Source organism: Scyliorhinus canicula, chromosome 10, assembly GCF_902713615.1.
Source record: "Scyliorhinus canicula chromosome 10, sScyCan1.1, whole genome shotgun sequence".
Lineage (NCBI taxonomy): Eukaryota > Metazoa > Chordata > Chondrichthyes > Carcharhiniformes > Scyliorhinidae > Scyliorhinus > Scyliorhinus canicula.
This window is the reverse complement of record NC_052155.1, coordinates 51,612,367-51,633,380: the sequence shown is the minus strand read 5'-3', so window position 1 is coordinate 51,633,380 and position 21,014 is coordinate 51,612,367. Positions and strand designations below refer to the sequence as shown.

At 47.2% G+C, this 21,014-nt stretch overlaps 1 protein-coding gene across 2 annotated transcripts in view; it reads right to left on the bottom strand.

Annotated features, from left to right (window-relative positions):
• Positions 1 to 21,014, bottom strand: part of kif9 (kinesin family member 9) — a 200,068-nt gene that overhangs the window by 40,917 nt on the left and 138,137 nt on the right. For both annotated transcript variants that reach the window (XM_038808916.1, XM_038808917.1), the window contains exons 15-16: positions 14,021 to 14,148; positions 4,292 to 4,474 (exon numbers count right to left, since the gene is read on the bottom strand). In XM_038808916.1, coding sequence (XP_038664844.1) covers positions 4,292 to 4,474; positions 14,021 to 14,148 — 311 coding nt within the window. The remainder of the gene's footprint in view (positions 1 to 4,291; positions 4,475 to 14,020; positions 14,149 to 21,014) is intronic.

The following is a 21,014-nucleotide window of genomic DNA, read 5'->3' as shown; positions in this document are numbered from 1 at the left end:
AGTGAGATTAGCGAAGAGTGGAGGGGGGTCGATTTTTAGTGTCGCTAGACTGCAGATAGTGAGTGGAGGTAGGGGTCCGCCGAAGCTGAGTATGAGGCTCTTGAGATTACATTGCAAATCGAGCCCGTGTAAGAGTGGGGCGCAGAGGTCGGGGAGTACGTACAGCTGGAAATTAGAGTAGCTAGCCCCCTGAATCGTTAGGGTCGCGACAGTGCGCCCTTGTTTGTGGACCGAGTGTGAGCCCGAGGCGAGGGAGATAGTTTGCCGTGCAGGAAAGAGAGGGAGCGAACAGCATTTTACCAGGTCAGGATGTACGAAGCTCTCGGTGCTCCCGGAGTCGAAGAGGCACGGTGTCCTGTACCCGTTGATTTTAACGGACATCATCGACCTCTGGAGGTGCTTCGGACGTGACTGGTCCAACGTGACTGCGTTGAGTTGCGGGTAGTCGGCGGCTCGATCAGCAGTGATGGAGTGGCCCCATGATGATCGTCCGCTGAGGTCGTAGTTGTCGAGGTTCGGTTCGGTTGATGGCCAAGATGGCCGCCCCTGTGGATCGCATGTGGCGGGCGGCGAGGAAGATGGCGTCCAAGATGGTGGCCCCATGACTCGCACATGGCCGGCCGCTTGGCGGCCCCCATGAGTCGCACATGTCGGGTGGAGGCGGAGTCGGCAGACACGCTGGGTCGGCAGGGTCTGCGGGCCTGCGTGTTTGGGAGGCGAGTGCTCTGGGCTGCGGGTGAGTTAGAAAGTTTCGATTTTGCCAGGCATACTCGGGCATAGTGTCCTTTGCGACCGCAGCTGCTGCAGATCGCGTTGCGGGCCGGGCAGTGCTGCCATGGGTGTTGGGGCTGGCCACAAAATGACACGCTGGCGCTCCAGAGTGGGTGGGTGGCCGCGCGGCGCAGGCCTGGGGCAGTCGCTGGTCGGGGGCCCACGATGGGGTCGCTTGGTCCGTGGGGAATGAGTTCAGACTGCGTAACGCGACCTCCATAGTCGTAGCTAACTCTACCCTGTCCTCCAAGTTCTGGGCCCCTTTCTCAAGTAATCGCTGGCGCACATAGTTAGACCTGAGCCCTGCAACGTATACATCACATACAGCGAGTTCCATATGCTGGGAGGCCGTTACAGCCTGAAAGTTGCAGTCCCGAGCAAGGGCTTTTAAGTCACGCAGGAAGTCTTCCAGCGACTCTGCTGGCCCAGTTATTCTCCGGATTTCAGGGGGCTAGAACGGCGCCGGTGTGCTGTGTGCGTGGCTGCCGTCTCCACGCTGGCACGGAGCAACATGGCGGTGACTGAACAGCGGGCCCGCGCGGAAGGACGTAGGCCCCCTCCAGATTGCGGCTGCCCGCCGATCAGAAGCGTCTGATCGCGGGCCTGGACCCCGTGGAGACCCCCCCCCCCCCCCCCCCCCCCGGAGTCAGATCACCCCACCCCCCCAACCAGGACGTCCATATTGGTCGCGGGTAAAGGCTCCTGCCGGGTGGTACCAGTTTTGAACCACGCCCGCGGGACTCGGTGGCTCGGAGAATCCCGGCCCCTGTCTTTTGAGCCAGGGTAACATTCTGGGATCGTCCCGACCAGTTATAACATCAACTGGGAGTGTAACATATTACACTCACTCACTACATCAGCATGCTAGACTGTGACAACACACACTTGGCAGCAACACCAAGCTACTCAGGCCCCTCATGGTTAGGCCATGATTACTGAAAACCGGATGTGATTCACTACAACCAGCGGATGTTCAGGCTCCGCTACTTTGCTCCCCACTAAACACTGGTGAAACTTCGACTATTCTGCTCCCTCATCCCTCCTACCCCAAATCCCGTGGAAATCTGGGCTCTGCTGCTCTTTCCTCACCACCCCAAACCTCCAGAAAAACCTGGGTTCCACTGCTTCCCCTCCAAACCCAGGGAATACCCAGAGGGCCATGTCTTCTGGTCTCTGGTAATCGGAGACCAGATGTACGACTGAAGATGTGCACTGGGATCTGGCAGAAGTTCTGATGAATGGACCTGTGTGAAAATTGCCTGGGAAGTTTAAACTTCTGTTGGGCAATTCTCCTGCGTCACAAATACTATGTGAGATTCGGGAACTTCAAATAGTACTGTGATACTTACTTAGAAAGATTAAAACCTAGTCTAATATCTTGGTAATTCTAAAAACGATTTCAATCACCCCCTTGACTCTCAAACTATCCCTCCTACCTGATCCAATTACCCCCCTGACCCAACTATCATCCAATCCACCGTTACCACCTCACCATCTGACTATACTCCAACCACCCTGCCAATCTGACTCCACCCTTCGACTTGAGTTCTCATTCATCTGTAGCCACCTAAGATGGACACTGGGCTAACAAAATGGAGAACTGCTAAGACTGCAGGGAGAAAGCAGTTTAGCCAGGACAAGCAGTCTGCAAAGACTAATTAGCATTCTGCACGTAGCAAAACTAGTTTATGGCCAGGTGGAAGATCTCAACCAAAGGTGTTAATAGCAAAACGCTTTGCATATTAATGAGGCAATCCAGATCTGGGCACACATAATAGCAACATTTGGTTTTGAATGGATACTTTGAGTGGACGCCCAGACAAAACGGCACCAGAAGTATCCATCACAAAAGACCCTAGAGACCGCCCCACCCATCGAGAAGAGACCCCCAAATTGGGGGATTTGTGAGGCATCGATTGGGAAATGATTCAATCGATGCATGGCAGGTAAAGCCCGCCCCGAAAAGGCACGGACATTGGGGGCCACTATAAAGATAGACCCCGCACATGGTCCTGTCTGTTTGTGCTCCGGCATGATCTGTTTGTGCTCCGGCTTGATCTGTTCGTGCTCCGGCTTGATCTGTTTTGTTGCTCCGGCTTGCTGTTTCGACTTCGACTCCAGTCTCCAGATCCTGTCTTCCATCACCAGCCGTTGAGCACCAGCCATCGTTCAGTAAGTCCCAAAACGACGCTCGCTACGTGAACTTATACAGTACTCGACTAATAACGAACAGAAGGTGCAGCCCAGAAAGGAACAAAGGCCTTGTCCCCTGACCTTGCTGGTTCCCACTTAGATAAGTATTTAGTCGTTTAATAGTAGAAATAGGTATTAGTCTTTAGCGTGTGCATGCGTATTTATTATATTTGTATAATAAATATTGATCGTTGGAACTTACTAATCGGTGTATAGTTTTATTACTTTGAACCTGACCTTGGGATACTTGTGAGGTGTTTATATACGACACCTGGCGACTCCTGAGCTGAAATTACACATACAGAGCCCTAGCAGTGTTAAGCACACGGCCTTTAAACTGAGGCGTGTTAATACACTCCAATAAACGCGTAATACACTCAAGTAAAACGTGCAACACATCCACCTGCCCACATACTGACCCATCTACTGACTCACCCTAGCATATTGATCCATTCAGTCACTCAACCACTCATTTACTCACTCGTCCATTCACTAACATTCAAGACTGAGCCTTTAAACTTATAATATGGCAGTAAGTGTTACAAAACAGGCGTACATAGAACATAGAACACAGTACAGGCCCTTCGGCCCTCAATGTTGCACCGACATGGAAATGTCTTGTTTCTGCCTGACTTTACTCCACTCTGTCAGAGCTCCCTGATGGGTGCTGTACTGAACATTTCAGTGAAAGCCAGGATCAGAAGATTCCGGAAGAAATGCACAGCAATGGGAGAGGATTTTCGAGTACAGTGGCAATCCGGCTATTATTGTGCCTGCTCAGAAGATCCAGGCTGGAGATTTGAGCTCCCCTACCCTAACTGTCACCACACCACCCACCAACCTCCCACCACTGCTTGCTGAATATTGCTGCTCTGTCAAGCTAACGACTATTGGGGTGGCACAGTGGTTAGCATTGCTGCCTCACAGCACCAGGAACCCAGGTTCAATTCCAAGCTCGGGTGACTGTGTGGAGTTTGCACATTCTTCCTGTGTCTGCATGGGTTTCCTCTGGATTTTCCAGTTTCCTTTCACAGTGCAAAGATGTGCAGGTTAGGTGGTTTGGTTATGCTAAATTTCCCCTAATTGAGGTTACGGGGATAGGGTGGGGGATTGGGCCTAGATAGGGTGCTCTTTCAAAGGGTCACGATGGGCCGAATGACCTCCTTCTGCACAGGAGGGATTGTATGATTCCATTCCCCATGCCAATTAAATTATGCAGTGTCAAATATCATTACAAGAGGAGAGTTATCCTGTTAACTCTCTTGATCTCAGAACCCTTGACTTCTATTTCTCACACTAAAGTCTGCCTGGAAACCCCTTTGCTTACCTGGGCTTGGTCTCTTCCAATTTGACAATTGATTCTGATTGTGCAGAATCAGCACTCTGTACATCGTGTTCTCTCGGTGCTGTATCTTTCTCAGCAGCTGGAGGGCGAAGAGGATGTTCTTTCGTCGATAAAACCGATTCGGCATCTTTTCCACCAATGGAAGTTCGTTCCTTCTTTATATTGCTAGCGTAAAAACACAACGTAAGCATCAACATAATCAGAAACAGGCAGACATTTACTAAAGTCTTTCAATCATCAGCAAAGTTGAGAAAGGTGAGGTCAACAGTGCCGTCAAGCAGCCGTTCCCAATAACTGACTCAGCAATGCTCAGTTGGATTCTCCCAGGACAACAGCTTATTACCTCATGACATCCTTGGTCCAAACAAAACAGCTGAATTCCAGAGGTGAAGAGCGTGACTGCCCTTGAAATGAAGGCAGAATTTGACTGGAAATGACATCTAGAAGCCCTGATAAAGTTTAAATCAATGAGAACAATGGTGGGTGGATGGGCGAAGGGGTTGGAAACCATCACTGCCTGGAGTCATACCAAGCACAAAAGATGGTGGTGTTGTTGGAGGCCAATCATCTCAGCCTCAGGACAGTATCGCAGGAGTTCCTCAGGCAGTGTCTGAGTTCTAACTATGTCATCAATGAACCTTTCTTCCATCATAAGGACAAAGTGTGGAATTTTACTGATGACTGCAAAGTGTTCAGCACCATTCACAACTCCTCAGATAATCAAGCAATCTACAGCTGAATGAAATTAGACCCAACCAATATCCAGGCTTGGGGGATGATAAGTGACAAATAACATTTATGGTACACAAGTGCCAGACAATGAATATCTCCAACAAGTGAGCATCAAACCATCTTCCCTTGACATTCAAATGTATTACCATGACTACATCTCCCACTATCCACTCTTTGGGCATCACCATTGACAAGAAATTTAACTGGACCAGCCATATAAATGTTGTGTCCACTACAACATCACTACTACAGACTGGGAATGTTTCAGTGAGTATCTCACCTTCTGACTGCCAAAGCTGTCTACATCAACAAGACTTACGTCAGGAGTGTGACAGAATACTTTCCACTTTCTTGCAGGAGTGCAGCTACAGCAACACTCAAATAATTTGACACCATCTTTTCTAGAACAAAGCCCCACATAAATGGCACCCCATGATTAACTTAAAGGTTCACACTCTGATCCAGAAGCGCATTGTGACAGCAATGTGTACCATCTGATCTGCAAGATGCAGCAACTTCTAAGACCTCTTCAGGAGCACCTCCTTCTCCTGCTAAATATCACAATAGGTGTACCTATGCCATTGATTGCAGTTGCTAAAGAGGCTAGCTCACTATTCCTTTCTCGGGGCAATTAAGGATGGGCAATAAATGTTGGCTTTGCTGGAGATGCGCACATCCCATGAATAAAAAAGAAATAAGATTTACTCTAAAAGGTTCAGATTTAAAGATAAATTACCTAGAATTTCATCTATTAGCAGATCTGAAATTTGAAAGTAATTCTACGCAGTAAAGTTTTGATGCTGACAGATACTGATCCAGATACCTCCTCTTCCATCATTGATACTTATTGACTTTAAGATTATTTCTGTTTATTATGATCTCAGACCAGACCCTAACAGTGGCTAGGATACTGGACTGAAGCTCCAAAATTTTATTTTAATTTTGTAAGACTATGAGGAAAGGATACTTTGTTCCAGGAGTGATTGCACGAGGAAATAGGGATATGGTATATTAAAACAAACTTTATTACTAACAAAAAAACCTTTAACATCACAGCTGAAAATAGCTTACAATTACATCATAAACAATACTACGCAATACAGTGACTACTTAACTGCTATCTTTACTTCCACTTAAACAACAAGAAAATAAACCATCTCACCTCTCAACCCACCATAAATACCATTGGCAGAGAGTAACATTTGCTTTACAGAGTTATTCTTTGAGAAAGATATCTCTTGACACAGCTTTACGGAACAGATCTGATTCTGGTCCGAACACCTGCAGAAACTCTGGGTGGATGTCTTCATTAGCTGTTTTCAACTGGCTTGTTTCAGCTCCCCCTTGTCCTCAGACAAGTCTGCACTGCTTTAAATATGGTCAATCTCTTTAAACTAACTTCTAGCGAGAACAGAGCTCTTTCATTGTGCACACCTTCCGCCAGATCAGAACTCAACTGAAAATACTTTCACAAAATGCCTTATGCCTTAACTCCACCCAGCAATGATGTCCTTTCACCAGTTTGAACATTATTAATTCCCTAGGGAATCCTCTTACTCAAAACAAAATTGCATGAGCCCAAGTTTTTAGGATGGTTAATTGTACCTCAGGCTCCTAAAAGCTTTATTATCTTTCAAACCAAGATTTGTTTACAAGCATGACTGCAGCAGTCAAACACACTCTAACCAAAGCTTTTAACCCTTACTTCACCAAACACTTATAATACAATATATCTGCAGTTTCTACATTCATCACAGTGTCTCAGAGAGAGATACACCATTTGTTGTCTGCCTCACCGTTGACACTAATTGAAAGTTGTGAAGTTGCAGTATTTGTGTTGTAGATAGGAAATGACATTTTCAAAGAAAGTTAAGTCATGTCACTACAGGTATAAGTATCATTGTTAACTATTGCCAATCAACTTCTCTGGCATTGACAAGTAACTATTACCATTGTGGAGGCAGTCGAGAAATTGATTAGGTTAAAAATAAAGAGAAGATAAACAGATTAAAGGGTGGCAAATAGAGGGGTTGTCCCTCCACATTCATGGTCAGGCAGCTGTGACCAGCTGCTTTTCAGAGGAAGCCACCAGATTGAGGGGGCTTCTTTCTCTCCCTTAAGAATTTGCAGCTCCAGGCTCAACCAGTGGGCCTGCCAATGTGCTTGTGCTGGAAGGCCTCTCATTAGCCCTCTAGCCTCAGTAGCTTGCATGTTATTATTTATTGGACATATACGTGGAGTATTGTTTGCAGTTTTGCTCACCTCAGGAAATATATACTTGTCCTGGGAGTCGGGGCTGGGACCTGCGAGAGACAATCGGGGACTGATGAGCACCAATAAATAAAGCCGGGGACTTCTGATGGTGACATATAGGGGAAAGGTCGCACATGAGGTGGCTCCCACCAGAGAACTTTATTTAAGTCCTTTTCACCCGATTTCTGGAGGAAATTTGGTCTCAACTTTGTTTTTATTGATGGGTTTAGTATCCCACACCAAGGGATGCCCATAAAATACCGGATCAGACAGCAGAAAAATTAAGAATTGGTGTCGAATTAGGAAGCTTTGAGAGTCCTGACTGGAAAACAAATGGAGAGCCGAAAGCGGCGTCAGGGTCCACGCCACTAACTGCAGAGATCATGGCAGTGGAGCTTCAGAATTTACGGCGGTAGGTCTTGGGGAACCATGAGAAAGCGATTGACATAGCGATATCCTCGATTCGAATGGCCTTCGCTAAGGTGGATGAGGTGGTGCAGGGCATGGAGTTGGAAGAGGTGGAGGCAGCTCTGCTGGGCAGAGTGATCAGATCGCGTCCCTAGAAGGGGAGCTGGCAAGGGTGGCGGCCGATAACAAAATATTGAGGGTCAAGGTGGATCACTTTGAAAATCGGTCTTGTTGGCAGAACTTTACGGTGGTTGGGTTGTCGGATGATCTGGAGGGCCCGAGCCCGAGAAACTTCATGTTACAGTGGTTTTGGAAAATGGTTGGGAGGGTGGGGGGGGGGGGGGGGGGGGGGCGGGGGGGGGGAAATGGTAATCCCTCCTGAGCTGGATTATGCGCACAGGTCGTTCACCGTGCTGGTGAACAACCGTATGCAATCATTATGTGCTTCCACAACTTTCAGGAAGAAGAGTTTTACAGTGCGCAAAGGATCATTGCGATTGCAGATGGGAGGACCATGCGGTGAGAATTTATCAAGTTGTTGGAGCGCTGCTGGCCAAGAGGTGTGTAGCATTTAATAAGGCCAAGGCTCTGTTGTATTGCAGTAAGGTTTGATTTGATGTGGTTTACTCCATGGACCGCCATGGGACGTACAAAAATAGGGACCCTACTTCGAGACTCCAGAGGTGGCAGAAGCATTCGTGGAACGAAATGGACTGGAGTTGTGATAAATTAGGGTTTTTTTTATCAGTTGGGTGGCATGGTGACATAGTGGTTAGCACTGCTGCCTCACAGCTCCTGGGATCCGCTTTCAATTCTGGCCTCAGGTGACTGTGTGGAGTTTGCACTTTCTCCCCGAATCTGTGTGGGTTTCCTCTGGGTGCTCCGGTTTCCTCCCAGAGTCCAAAGATGTGCAGGGTAGGTAGATTGGCCATGCTAAATTTGCTAAATTGTCCCTTAGTATCCATAAGGATAGGTGGAGTTGCTGGGTTACGGGGATAGGGATAAAGTAGGGTGCTCTTTCCAAGGGCCGGTGCAGACTCGATGGGCTGAATGGCCTCCTTCTGCACTATAGATTCTATGATTCTGTCTCTCAAGGGGGAGGGGGGGGGGGTTTATTCACATGTGTTTTGGGGTTTTCTTTGTGGGTATGGTTCTTTTTTGTTTCTTGGTTCGTGGGAGGTGGGTTTTGGAAACGTGGGGCCGGGATACTGCGGAGGGGATGGGGAGGAAGGTGGGGGGTTCTCTGGCAGGGGTCACAGCACTAGCAAATGAAGGTTAGCTAGTGAACGGGATTGTGGTGGGAGGAGGGGCCCGGTCATTGGAGCCTAGTTGAGCAGGTTTCGATGGACCTGTGAAAGGTGGGGGGAGGGGATCGATTCTGGGTCATGTGTTTGTAAGAGGAAGTGGATGGGGGATTCTGGGAGGGAGTTGGCGGTAACAAGAGGATGGGGACGGGTCCAGCTGGATGGGCAGTGCCTGGGGTGATGGTGATGGCGGATAGGAGGGGCAGGGGAGTGAGAGATCCCCAGTTAGAATGGTGATGTGGAACATGAGGAAGTTATGGAGACCGGTGAAAAGAGCTGGTGTTTTGCGCATTTGAAGTGTTTAAAAGCCGATGTGGTGATGCTGCAGGAGACCCATCTGAGGGTGAAGGACCTGATGAGGCTTAGGAAGGGACGGGTGAGCCAGGTGTTTCATTCGAGGTTTGATTGCAGGTTCTGGGAGTTGGCAATTTTGGTGGGCAAGCGGGTGAGGTTTCAGATGGAGAAGTTATTAGCGAATCAGGGGGGCAGTTACGTGATCATTACGGGTGCATTGGAGGGGAGACTGGTGGCGCTGGAATGCGTATAGGCCCCCAAATGGGATCATGAAGGGAACATTGGGTGCCATTCCAGATCTGGATACCCTGGAGTTGATAGTGAGGGCGGGGGGGAGGATTGCTACACAATGCTGGAACCAAGAGTGGATATAAGAACATAAGAACATAAGAACTAGGAGCAGGAGTAGGCCAGCTGGCCCCTCGAGCCCGCTCCGCCATTCAATGAGATCATGGTTGATCTTTTGTGGACTAAGCTCCACTGTCCGGCCCCAACACCATAACCCTTAATCCCTTTATTCTTCAAAAAATTATCTATCTTTATCTTCTAAATCACCTGTTGCACCTGTAAACCAACTTTCTGTGACTCATGCACTAGCACACCCAGGTCTCTCTGCACAGCAGCATGCTTTAATATTTTATTGTTTAAATAATAATCCCGTTTGCTGTTATTCCTACCAAAATGGATAACCTCACATTTGTCAACATTGTATTCCATCTGCCAGGCCCTAGCCCATTCACTTAACCTATCCAAATCCCTCTGCAGACTTCCAGTATCCTCTGCACTTTTCGCTTTACCACTCATCTTAGTATCGTCTGCAAACTTGGACACATTGCCCTTGGTCCCCAACTCCAAATCATCGATGTAAATTGTGAACAATTGTGGGCCCAACACTGATCCCTGAGGGACACCATTAGCTACTGACTGCCAACCAGAGAAACACCCATTAATCCTCACTCTTTGCTTTCTATTAATTAACCAATCCTCTATCCATGCTACTATTTTACCCTTAATGCCACGCATCTTTATCTTATGCAGCAACCTTTTGTGTGGCACCTTGTCAAAGGCTTTCTGGAAATCCAGATATACCACATCCATTGGCTCCCCGTTATCTACTGCACTGGTAATGTCCTCAAATAATTCCACTAAATTAGTTGGGCACGATCTGCCCTTTATGAACCCATGCTGCGTCTGCCCAATGGGACAATTTCTATCCAGATGCCTCGCTATTTCTTCCTTCATGATAGATTACAGCATCTTCCCTACTACTGAAGTTAAGCTTACTGCCTATAATTACCCACTCTCTGCCTACTTCCTTTTTTAAACAGTGGTGTCACGTTTGTAATTTCCAATCCGCCGGATTGGATTGTCCAAGTGCTTTTGCTGACGCCGGAGGGGGGCGGGGGGGTGGGCAAAGGTGTTGGTCAGCCTCATGAGGGAGATGGGGGGCTGGATATGTGGAGATTTGTACCCCCGAGGGACAAGGAGTATTTGTTTTTCTCCCCAGTGCGCAAGGTGTTCTCATGGACTGAGTTTTTTGTGGTGGGAATGGCGCTTTTGGTCTGAGTTAAGAGGGCAGAGTATTCGGCCATTGTGATGCCGGATCATGCCCTGCATTGGATGGATGTGATATTGGAGAAGGGAGGAAGCTCAGAAGCTAGGGTGGAGGATGGATGTGGGGTTGTTGGCGGACTGGAGCTTCTGTGACTAGATAGTGGAGGTGACTGAGTAGTGGGGTTCAATTGCATGGGGGAGGTTTCGCCGTCGGTTGGGTGAGGTGGAGACGGCAGGGCTGGAGGAGCTGATGGGGGTGGAGGAGGTAACGATGGCAATCAGGAGAATGCAGACAGGGAAGGCGGCAGGGCTAGATGGGTTTCGGTTGAATTTTATAAGCCATTTAAGGATAGACTGGTGCCATTGATGGTGGGAATGTGTGAGGATGCGATGGACAGAGGTGTCTTGCCTCAAACGATGGGGCAGGCCTCCATCTCGTTGTTGCTTAGGAAGGACGAGGATCCAGAGGAGCGTGGGTCGCACATGCCTGTTGAATGTGGATGCCAAGATATTGGCAAAAGTGCTGCCGCTAAGGTTGGAGGGGTGTCTTCCAAAGGTGATTGGGGAAGACCAGATGGGGTTCGTAAAGGGAAGACAGTTGTCTTCAAATGTGAGGAGGCTGTTGAATCTGGAGCTTTCTCTGGCAGAGGGAAGGGAGATGGAGGTGGTGGTGGCGTTAGATGGGGAGAAGGTGTTAGAACAGGTGCAATGGAATTGTTCGATGGCGGTGTTGGACAAATTTGGAACTGGACCAAAGTTTGTGATGTGGGGGCAGCTGTTGTACAAGGGGCCGATGGAGGGCATGTGCACAAATAATATGAATTCAGGGTATGAGGCAGAGATGCCCCATATTCCCCCCTTCCGTTTGCATTGACTATAGAGCCCTTGGCCATTGCGCGGAGGAGCTCGGGGTTGTGGAAGGGGATAGTGGGGGATGGAGCATAGGGTGTCCTTACATGCTCATGACTTGTTGTTGTATATTTCGGAGCCGAGCTCTTCGGTGGAGAGCATAATGGAGTTGCTTCAGAGATTTGGGACATTTTCAGGGAACAAGTTGAATTTAGGGAACAGTGTGAATTTTAAGGTCTCCACACCGAGAGTGGGTGCGGGGGGCTGGGGCTGTGGGGGGGGCTGACATTTCATCTGGCAGTGCCTCACTTTAGGCATTTGGGGTTGCAGGTGGCCCAGGATTGGGTAGGTCTCCGGAAGTTCACTTTCACTAGCTTGGTGGGGAGGGTGAAGGCTGATTTGTCAAGGTGGGGCAATCTTCCTCTGTCATTGGCGGGCGGGCAGGCAGTAAAGATTAATATTATTCCACGATTCTTATTTCAGTGCCTGCCGGTCTTTCGTCCAAGGTCCTTTTTTAGGGGTGTGGACAGGCTGATCTCCTTGTTTGTTCAGGCGGGAAAGGTGGCTATGATTAGGAAGGTGATAATGCAGAGGGAATGGCAGGCAGGAGCGGGGCTAGGCTTTGTGGGTGAGGATGGAGGTGGGCTCTTGTAGGGGGTCGGGGTTGCCTCACTGGCAACGGCATCACTCCTGATGGCTCCAGGGAAGTATTCAATGTGTCCAGTGGTGGTGGCCACTGAATATCTGGAGGCAGCATGTTAGGTTGGGAGCTGGGTTGGGGGGATGCTGATTAGGGGGAATCATGGGTTAGAGCCGGGGAGGATGGATGCAAAGTTTCTGGGATGCGAAGAGTGGAGGATCAAGGAAATGAACAAACAGTTTCTGGGAGATCAATTTGTGAGTTTTATATGCAGCTGTAGGACTTTGCGAGGAAGGTCTTCCCAACCTTCCAGATAGCGCCTGCTTTATTGTTGGAGGATGTGCTGTCAGTAGGGGGGGGTTTGAGGGGGGGGGGGGGGGGGGGGGGGGGGGTCGACTCGGTGATTTATGGGAGGATTTTGGAGGAGAATACAGTGTCCCTGGAGGGGGTTAAGACTGAGTGTGAGGAAGTGCTGGGGCAGCGCTGGAGGAGGGATAGTGGTGTGAGGTGCTGCGGAGGGTAAATGCCTCAACCTCATGTGTGATGCTGAGGCTGAAGTTAGTACACAGGGCCTACCTTATAAAGTCAAGGATGAGTCAGCTGTTCGAAGGGGTGGAGGATGTGCACATGTGGGCCTGCCCGAAGCTGCAAAGATTTTGGAGGACAGTGTTCAGTACCATTCCACGGGTTCTACATGTGGGGGTGGTGCCCGGTCCCCTAGAAGCCATATTTGTGGTGTCGGTCTGGCCGGAGCTGCAGGCGAGGGCGGGGCAGATGTTTTAGCCTTCGCCTTGCTGATTGCTCGCAGGTGGGTTTTGTTGGGGTGGAGGTCAGCTTCTCCACCCTGTGCCTCGGTGTAGCGGGGGGACTTTACCCTGGAGTTTTTACCCTGGAAGAAGTGAAATTTGCTCTCAGGGGGCGAGTGTGTGTCCTACAATAGTTGGGGTTCGTTTATTTTGCATTTTGGGGAGTTGGTTACCATTGACTGCTGAGAGAGGGGTGGGAAAAAAAGAAATCGGAAACCAGTGTGCAGTGTTGGGGGTGGGGCCTAATGAGTTGGGGGGGGGGGGGGGTTGTGCGTTTGTTGTAAACTGTAAAAATGTTGAAAATTTGGCATTATGGGAGAGTCTAACTAATGGTAGAGTCCACTAGATGCATTTCTACAACAAAATCTGGTCCAATAAAATTTGCAAGGCTCTGCAGAAAGAGTGAGTGATGCACGATCAATTACACAAAGACGAGAGTTGGATGCAATCGAGGCTTTATTACACTAAGATGTGTGGCCTCCTACAGCAGCTGGCGAAATGGCTGCTGTACGAGCACACATATTTATACTCCGCCTACTGGGCGGAGCCAGCAGGCAGGGAACTACCTCCGTACCTGTAGTACAGGGGCCTTACCACAAATCACCTAATATTTACATCAGTGGTGACTACCATAGTGAGCGAGTGGAACTCATTTGATAGCTCTTTCAAAGAGCTGACACAGGAATGATGGGATGAACTGCCTTGTCTTATGCTATAGGATTCTAGAATGATTGCTCGAAGAGGAAGGCTGTGGCGGCACAAAAATATTATGCAAAAATTTTGCCTGAGCACGTTGCTCAGGAAGCAGAAAGATGAAAAAATGAAATGAAAAAAGATAAATGCAATTTTATAAAAACATAAATCCTCTAACCCAATTTGATCTCTGCCCTTTTTGGATTTTAACTTCTTGGCTTTAGCTGATGCCGGAGCTTGTCCAATTCCAAATCCCTCTCCGCTGACTTCTCCAACCTGTGTTTCTTCAGCTGTCTCAGTCACAACCTGCAAGCACCAAATGACAAGGCATTGAAAAACAATTGCTGATATCCAGACGTGTAATAGAATACTGTAAAAGGAACCCTTAGCACATGTTGTGGCCGGTGTAATCCTTTCTTATAACCAATCTCTGGCAATGATTTATAGGGATTTGGGATTTTAAAAATCTCAATAAAAGATCATTCGTTGGATTCTCCGTTCCTGAGACTAAGTGTTGATGCTGTGGCAGGATTCAGGGACTTCCACCACAGAAAAACTGGCGTCGCACCAGAGCCGATTCAGCGACCCTTGAGGGGCTAGCACTCGCGGCACGTGGAACACAATCGATTCCAATGAGAAATGGCGCTCATTCACTGGATTTGCCATTGGCTCTCAGGAGGCCGACAAGCTGCAGCCGCATATACACACTTCACTCCCAACACACACCATCCCAGACAACAAGATGGCACTGGTTGTGCTGGAGTGCGTTCATACGACCTGTGGCCCGAAGTTCACAGTGGGCAGTCAGCTGAATGGTTACCTTGCAGGTTGCGACAATGATGTTCCGTGCCCGTCCACCCCGACTCCAAAGCCCACCTCCTGGGCCCCCCTGCTACTTCCGCTGGCCTGGCCGAAGCCCCCCTGGACAGCGGCACAACTGTCAGCAAACTATGGCAGTGCTGGGCACTTTCTTCACCCCCTTCCTCTCCCTCAGCAGCATGGTGTCTGTTTCACAATTTTTAAAACCACAAGTGTGCCTCACCGTCGGGCATTTGGCCCAGTGGAGGCGCAGATCGTGGAGGCTCTGGAGAATACCAGGCCCACGTATGATATGCCAACAGTGCTTACTGTATGTACGCTCTGGAACACATTGACATCATTGTTGAGGCGACGGAGAATTGTGATTTGGCGTGAAACCGGCGTCGGCCACGATTTTGGCGTTTCCCCATTCCGGCATCAGCCAATGGAGAAAATCACCCAATGAATATCTAAATTTGAAGGTTTTCAAAGTTGTATTCCAACTCCATTCCTCTGACAGGGTCTTTGTGCTCAAGTGAGCTCACAATAACATGTCTAAGATAACAAACTTAAAATCCTGGGGTGGATTCTCCGCTGACTGCTGCTGGTAGCTGGGTTCTCGATCTGGCTGAGAATCGAGCATCGGGCTAAAAACAGGTGCCATTCCCGTTCCAATGCTTTGGTCCCTCTCTGGCGGCGACAGCGAGCTAGAATCCCCACGCTGGCTGCACAATACTCATTTGCATCCATTTGCATCTGATTAAGGGGCTTGAAAGCCCGATTCTCCACACCCTCATAATGCTCGAGGTCTCTCGGCGGGGATTCATGTGGCTATGGATGATGCAGGCATTTCCAAGAATGGCCCTGACGCGATGGACCCCAAGAACCGTCAAGGGGGTAACTGTGTAATGTAGGTGGCCCCCAAGTCCATCAGAGGGCCCCCTCTCCACAACAACGCAAATGGTGCCCCCATCAGAACCTGTCATCAGACCCCCAACAGAGACCTCCCACGAGGACCCCAATGAAAAGTCCTAGTCAGACCCCCAACAGAGACACCACACAAATAAACCTCCCCAACGAAAACCCCCGATCAGACCCCCAACAAAGACTATCCCATCAGACCCCCAACAGAACCCAACATGCTCTGTTGGGGGATTTCTGTTGGAGGTTGCTTTTTCGTTCTGATGGGGGGTTTCTGTTGGAGGTATCTGTTTGGTCTGATGGAGGGGGTTTCTGTTGGGGGTCTAACGTGGGGGTCTCTGTTGGGGGCTGATGGGGGGGTCTCCATTCTGGGTCTGATGGGGGAGTTCTGATGGTTGGGGGGGGTCGGGTCACCCTCATGCGTACGTGCTGTGGGGGAATGACCCATTATTCCCATGGTGATGGAGGACGGGGAATGCCCCTACTTGACAGCGGAATGGGGAGCAAGATTTGTGTTGTTGGGAGGAAGGCAGATCACCACCAGACCTTGGTATCGGGCCACCCGCACAAAACGGCAGCTCGATACCTGGATTCCGACGGAATCTCACAAGCTCCCCGCCATCAGAGAGCCAGCGGAGACCAGGAGCAATTCTACTCCAGTGGGAGCACTTAGTCTCCCAAATGGAGAATGTTGCCCCCCCCCACTTTCTGTTTCTTAAATTAAATCCTTGTAAAATGGGAATTAAAATATATTTCCACAAGACTCTTCCTCTTTCCCTCGAAAGCATGGAGCATGATATTGGATCTTATTTTTTACATAGACAGTTGAATAATTATAGAAAAATGAATGATATAATATGCAAGGCCATGATCACATTGAATGGCAGAACAGGCTTGATGGGCTGAATGGTCTACATCTGTTCCTATATCTGTTGTTTGAGGGGTTGCCTTTGGTGAGAAGATAAAATGAGGGCCCCATCTATGTGTTCAGGTAGAAATTAAGATCCATGGCAATATTTCAAGAGGGCGAGGAAGAGAACTTTCTGGCCAAAATACCGTTGTCAACAAATACTGTTGTGTTGTTCACCCTGGGGCAACACGGATTGCACACGATGCAATTAACTGATCAAGTATACACCAAACGAATGGTTCAATGAGATTTATTGAACTCTAGTAACAAAACACACAGCTGCCTGTGGGTTGACTCTCTACTACCGTAAGTAACTAAAGCTAACTATCTAGACCAGGCAAGCTCTGATCCACGTGTAGGAGGTGTTGAATGATTTGTACACCCTGACTATCACTAGCCTCACGGTAGCATGGTGGTTAGCATCAATGCTTCACAGCTCCAGGGTCCCAGGTTCGATTCTCGGCTGGGTCACTGTCTGTGTGGAGTCTGCACGTCCTCCCCGTGTGTGCGTGGGTTTCCTCCGGGTGCTCCGGTTTCCTCCCACAGTCCAAAGATGTGCAGGTTAGGTAGATTGGCCATGCTAAATTGCCCGTAGTGTAAGGTTAATGGGGGGATTGTTGGGTTATGGGTATGCGGGTTACGTGGGTTTAAGTAGGGTGATCATTGTTCGGCACAACATCGAGGGCCGAAGGGCCTGTTCTGTGCTGTACTGTTCTATGTTCTATAGCTATCACCAGTGGAAAGAGGCAGAGTGCTGATGCCTTGTGTGTTTTATAGGTGGAATCCACCCTCTGGTGTCCTGTCTTGTGATTGGTCGTGTTCTGTTCTGTACATTGATTGGGTGTCTGTCACTGCCTGCTCTTACCTCATGATGTGCATGGGTGCATATTATGACATCCCACTTTTTAAAAAAGTTTGTCGGCTGCTTAAAGCAGAAACGCCATATTTACAAGAGTAAATATATACTGTTATGGGAGAGGCATTTTCAGAACCCCAAAATGTATCATGGAGTTCAAACAAACTCCCCCTTTAATGTATTGTTGCTTTTGAAGCACACGGTGTGGTATTGCAATTATGGACACGTGGGTTTTTAAACACTAAACAATGTTTATTCCATGAATTCAACTTAACCTTTTAAATAAACATTGGATCACTTAACACCCCTTACTTCAAAGATAACCCCGAAAATAATACACAACTAAATAATCCCTAAAAATGTTCCTTCAAACCTCCAAAAGACTTCACCTTTAACAACAGAAACACATCAGGTTAAAGTCATTACTACTATGAGTTTAAATCACCCAAATGATTCAGAGATAGTCTTTCATGGCAGAGATCACAGCAGATCCAGCTCACTGCAAACACACACACCCAAGCTCTTTTCCTCAAAACAGAAAACCTAAACACTGCAAAATGGCTGAGCTAAAATCCCAGCTACACCCACACTCTGACATCACTTCAGTAATATGAGCTGCTTCATTTCTTAAAGGTACATTGCTTAAACATCCATTTCTTAAAGGTACTCTCACATGACACCTCCCCCCAAGAAAAAAAAGAAACCATCAACTTCAAGATGGTTTCATTTTTCACTTTTGCACCATCCACTAAGAAATGTACACAGTAAATATACTTTTTCGTTTCACAAAAAAAACAACACACGCAAACAGGCATAATAATAAAGTCCATCTTTCCCGTTCTTCTTCCTCCAACCAAAATCCTTCTCGATTGACAGTCTCTTTGAACAAGAAAGTCAATGCACGATCCATCCATTCCTCTATGTCTCGGCAATTCTCCTTAAAGTTAGATACTTCAATTCAATCTGATCAGAGTCCCTTGAAATTCTCCAATACAGGAGTATTCGTTATCACAGCTTTCAGGCAGTCACATGCTTGTTGAAAGTCCACTGTCCATTGAAATTTTTGACGTTTCTTTAGCAAGTCCATCAGTGGAGTAATCACGCCACAAAACTTTTGCACAAAGGTTCGATCAAATCCACTCATGCTAAGAAATCGCATTATTTCCCTTCGTGTTGAGGGTATCGGAAACTCCTCAAGGAAAGTGATTTGGGCTTATCCAAATTCACTTTCGGCTAGGTTCATCACCAAACCTGCCTCCTGAAGTCGATCGAAGAACTCCATACGATGCTTTAAATGTTCTTTCCATGTCTGGAAGTTGGAAATAAAGCAGATTGTCCCACTTTCTCAATGCAATCCTTCAAATGTGGAATAGGATAAGAGTCCACACACAACCATTGGGTACCATCTGGTTTATGTACCATCACTATGGGTGAGCTCCATTGGCTGCAACCCACTTCAATTTTGCCATTTTTCAGCACTCTCTCAATCTCTCTGTTAACCTGTGCCAATTTTAAAGGATTAAGTCTATATGGATGTTGTTTGATAGGAACAGCATTTCCCACATCTACATCATGTAAAGCCATTTTAGTACTTCCCAATTTATCTCTACAAACTTGCCCATGTGATATCAATAACTCTTTCAGGTCAGTTCGTTTTTCCTCTGGAAGGTAACTTAACAATTCATCCCAATTTTTAAGAACATCCTCATTTTCCAATTTAATTTGAGGTATGTCTAATTCACAGTCATTTGGATTTGGTTTGTCACTTTGAGTTAGAATCATTAAAACTTCCTTTTTCTCTCCTCCCCTTTCAAAGTACATTTTAAGCATATTCACATGACACACTCGGTAAATCTTCCTTCTATCTGGTGTTTTTAACCACATAATTCACCTCACTTAATTTCCTTTCAATCTGATATGGTCCACAAAATCTAGCTTTTAAAGGCTTACCTACCACTGGTAACAACACTAAAACTTTATTCCCACTAACAAAACCATGAACTTTGGATATCTTGTCCGCTACCGGTTTCATCACATTTTGTGCAACTTTCAAATGTTGTCGAGCCAATTCACCTGCTCTATTTAATCGTTCCCTAAAATTTGACACGTAATCCAATAATGTAATTTCTGATTTCTCACCCACCAATTTTTCCATAATCAATTTAAGTGGTGCTCTTATCTCATGACCAAAAATTAGTTCAAAAGGACTAAATTTGGTAGACACATTAGGTGCATCCCTAATTGCAAACAATACAAATGGAATTACTTCATCCCAATCCTCTGGATAATCTTGACAATACACCATCAACATTGTCTTTAATGTCTGATGCCACCTTTCTAGCACTCGCTGTGATTCTGGATGGTACGCAGTTGATTTAAATTGTTTTATTCCGAAGCTATCCATAACTTCTTTGAATAACTTTGAAGTAAAATTCGATCCTTGATCCGATTGAATTTCTGTGGGTTGTCGATATCTAGTAAAGAATTTAAGTAACTCCTCCACAATCTTTTTAGCTGTAATATTATGTACTGGAATGGCCTCTGGAAACACATCCATTATAGTCAAAAGATATTGATTCCCACTTTTTGTTTTAGGAAGCGGTCCTACACAATGATTAGGATCCTTGTAAAAGGTTCCTCAAATGCTGGAATGGGTATTAAGGGCGCTGGTTTTTATCACTGCTATCACTTGACATGTGTGACATGATTGACAAAATTTAACTACATCTTTGCGTAGTCCAGGCCAATAAAAATGTTTCTGGATTTTAGCTTGAGTTTTCCTTATTCCCAAATGACCTCCCATTGGTACCTCATGTGCAACTCGCAACACCTCCTTTCTATACCCTACTGGCAATACTACTTGATGAACTTCTGCCCACTTTTCATCCGCCTGCATATGTACAGGTCTCCATTTTCTCATCAAGACATCACTTTTATGGTAATAACACTCTGGTATACTCTCAGATTCCTCTTCCGTACATGCTTTCTGATATATCCATTTTATTTCTACATCTTTCTGTTGTAACTCCGCCAATTTTCCTGAACTAAAAATATCCACCTCATCCTCCGCCTGTTCTTGTTCTTTTTCAACCATCTGATGAAAAATCGTTTCTGATAATTGCACTGCAACTTCATCTTCACTCTTTGATTTCTCCTCTTGTCTTAACCTGTGAATTTGTGACCTTGTTACGACACAGTCTGGAAAAATCCCAGGATTTTCGTCCTTCAACACTTCAATTGTCTGATTTTCCACAGGTTTATCAACCACAGTAGGCATCACTCCCACCTGCGATCCAGCTATATAATTACCCAAGATAAACTGTAGTCCTGGAAAAGATAGTTTATCTATTACTCCTACGACCACTTCACCACTCTTCACTGGACTTTCTAACCTTACCTTATATAATGGAACGCTACTCCTCTCACCCGGAATTCGGGTGAGGGCAGAGGGCAGCAGAGCAGAGCTACTGATCAGCTGTTCTGGGGAAATTTGCATACGTGCAGTGCAGTCAGCCTAATTTGAAGGTGAACCTGCGAAGGAGACCCAAGGAGTTTGAGTGAAGGCAAGCATCCAGCAGAGGGCAGCAGAGCAGAGCTACTGATCAGCTGTTCTGGGGAAATTTGCATACGTGCAGTGCAGTCAGCCTAATTTGAAGGTGAACCTGCGAAGGAGACCCAAGGAGTTTG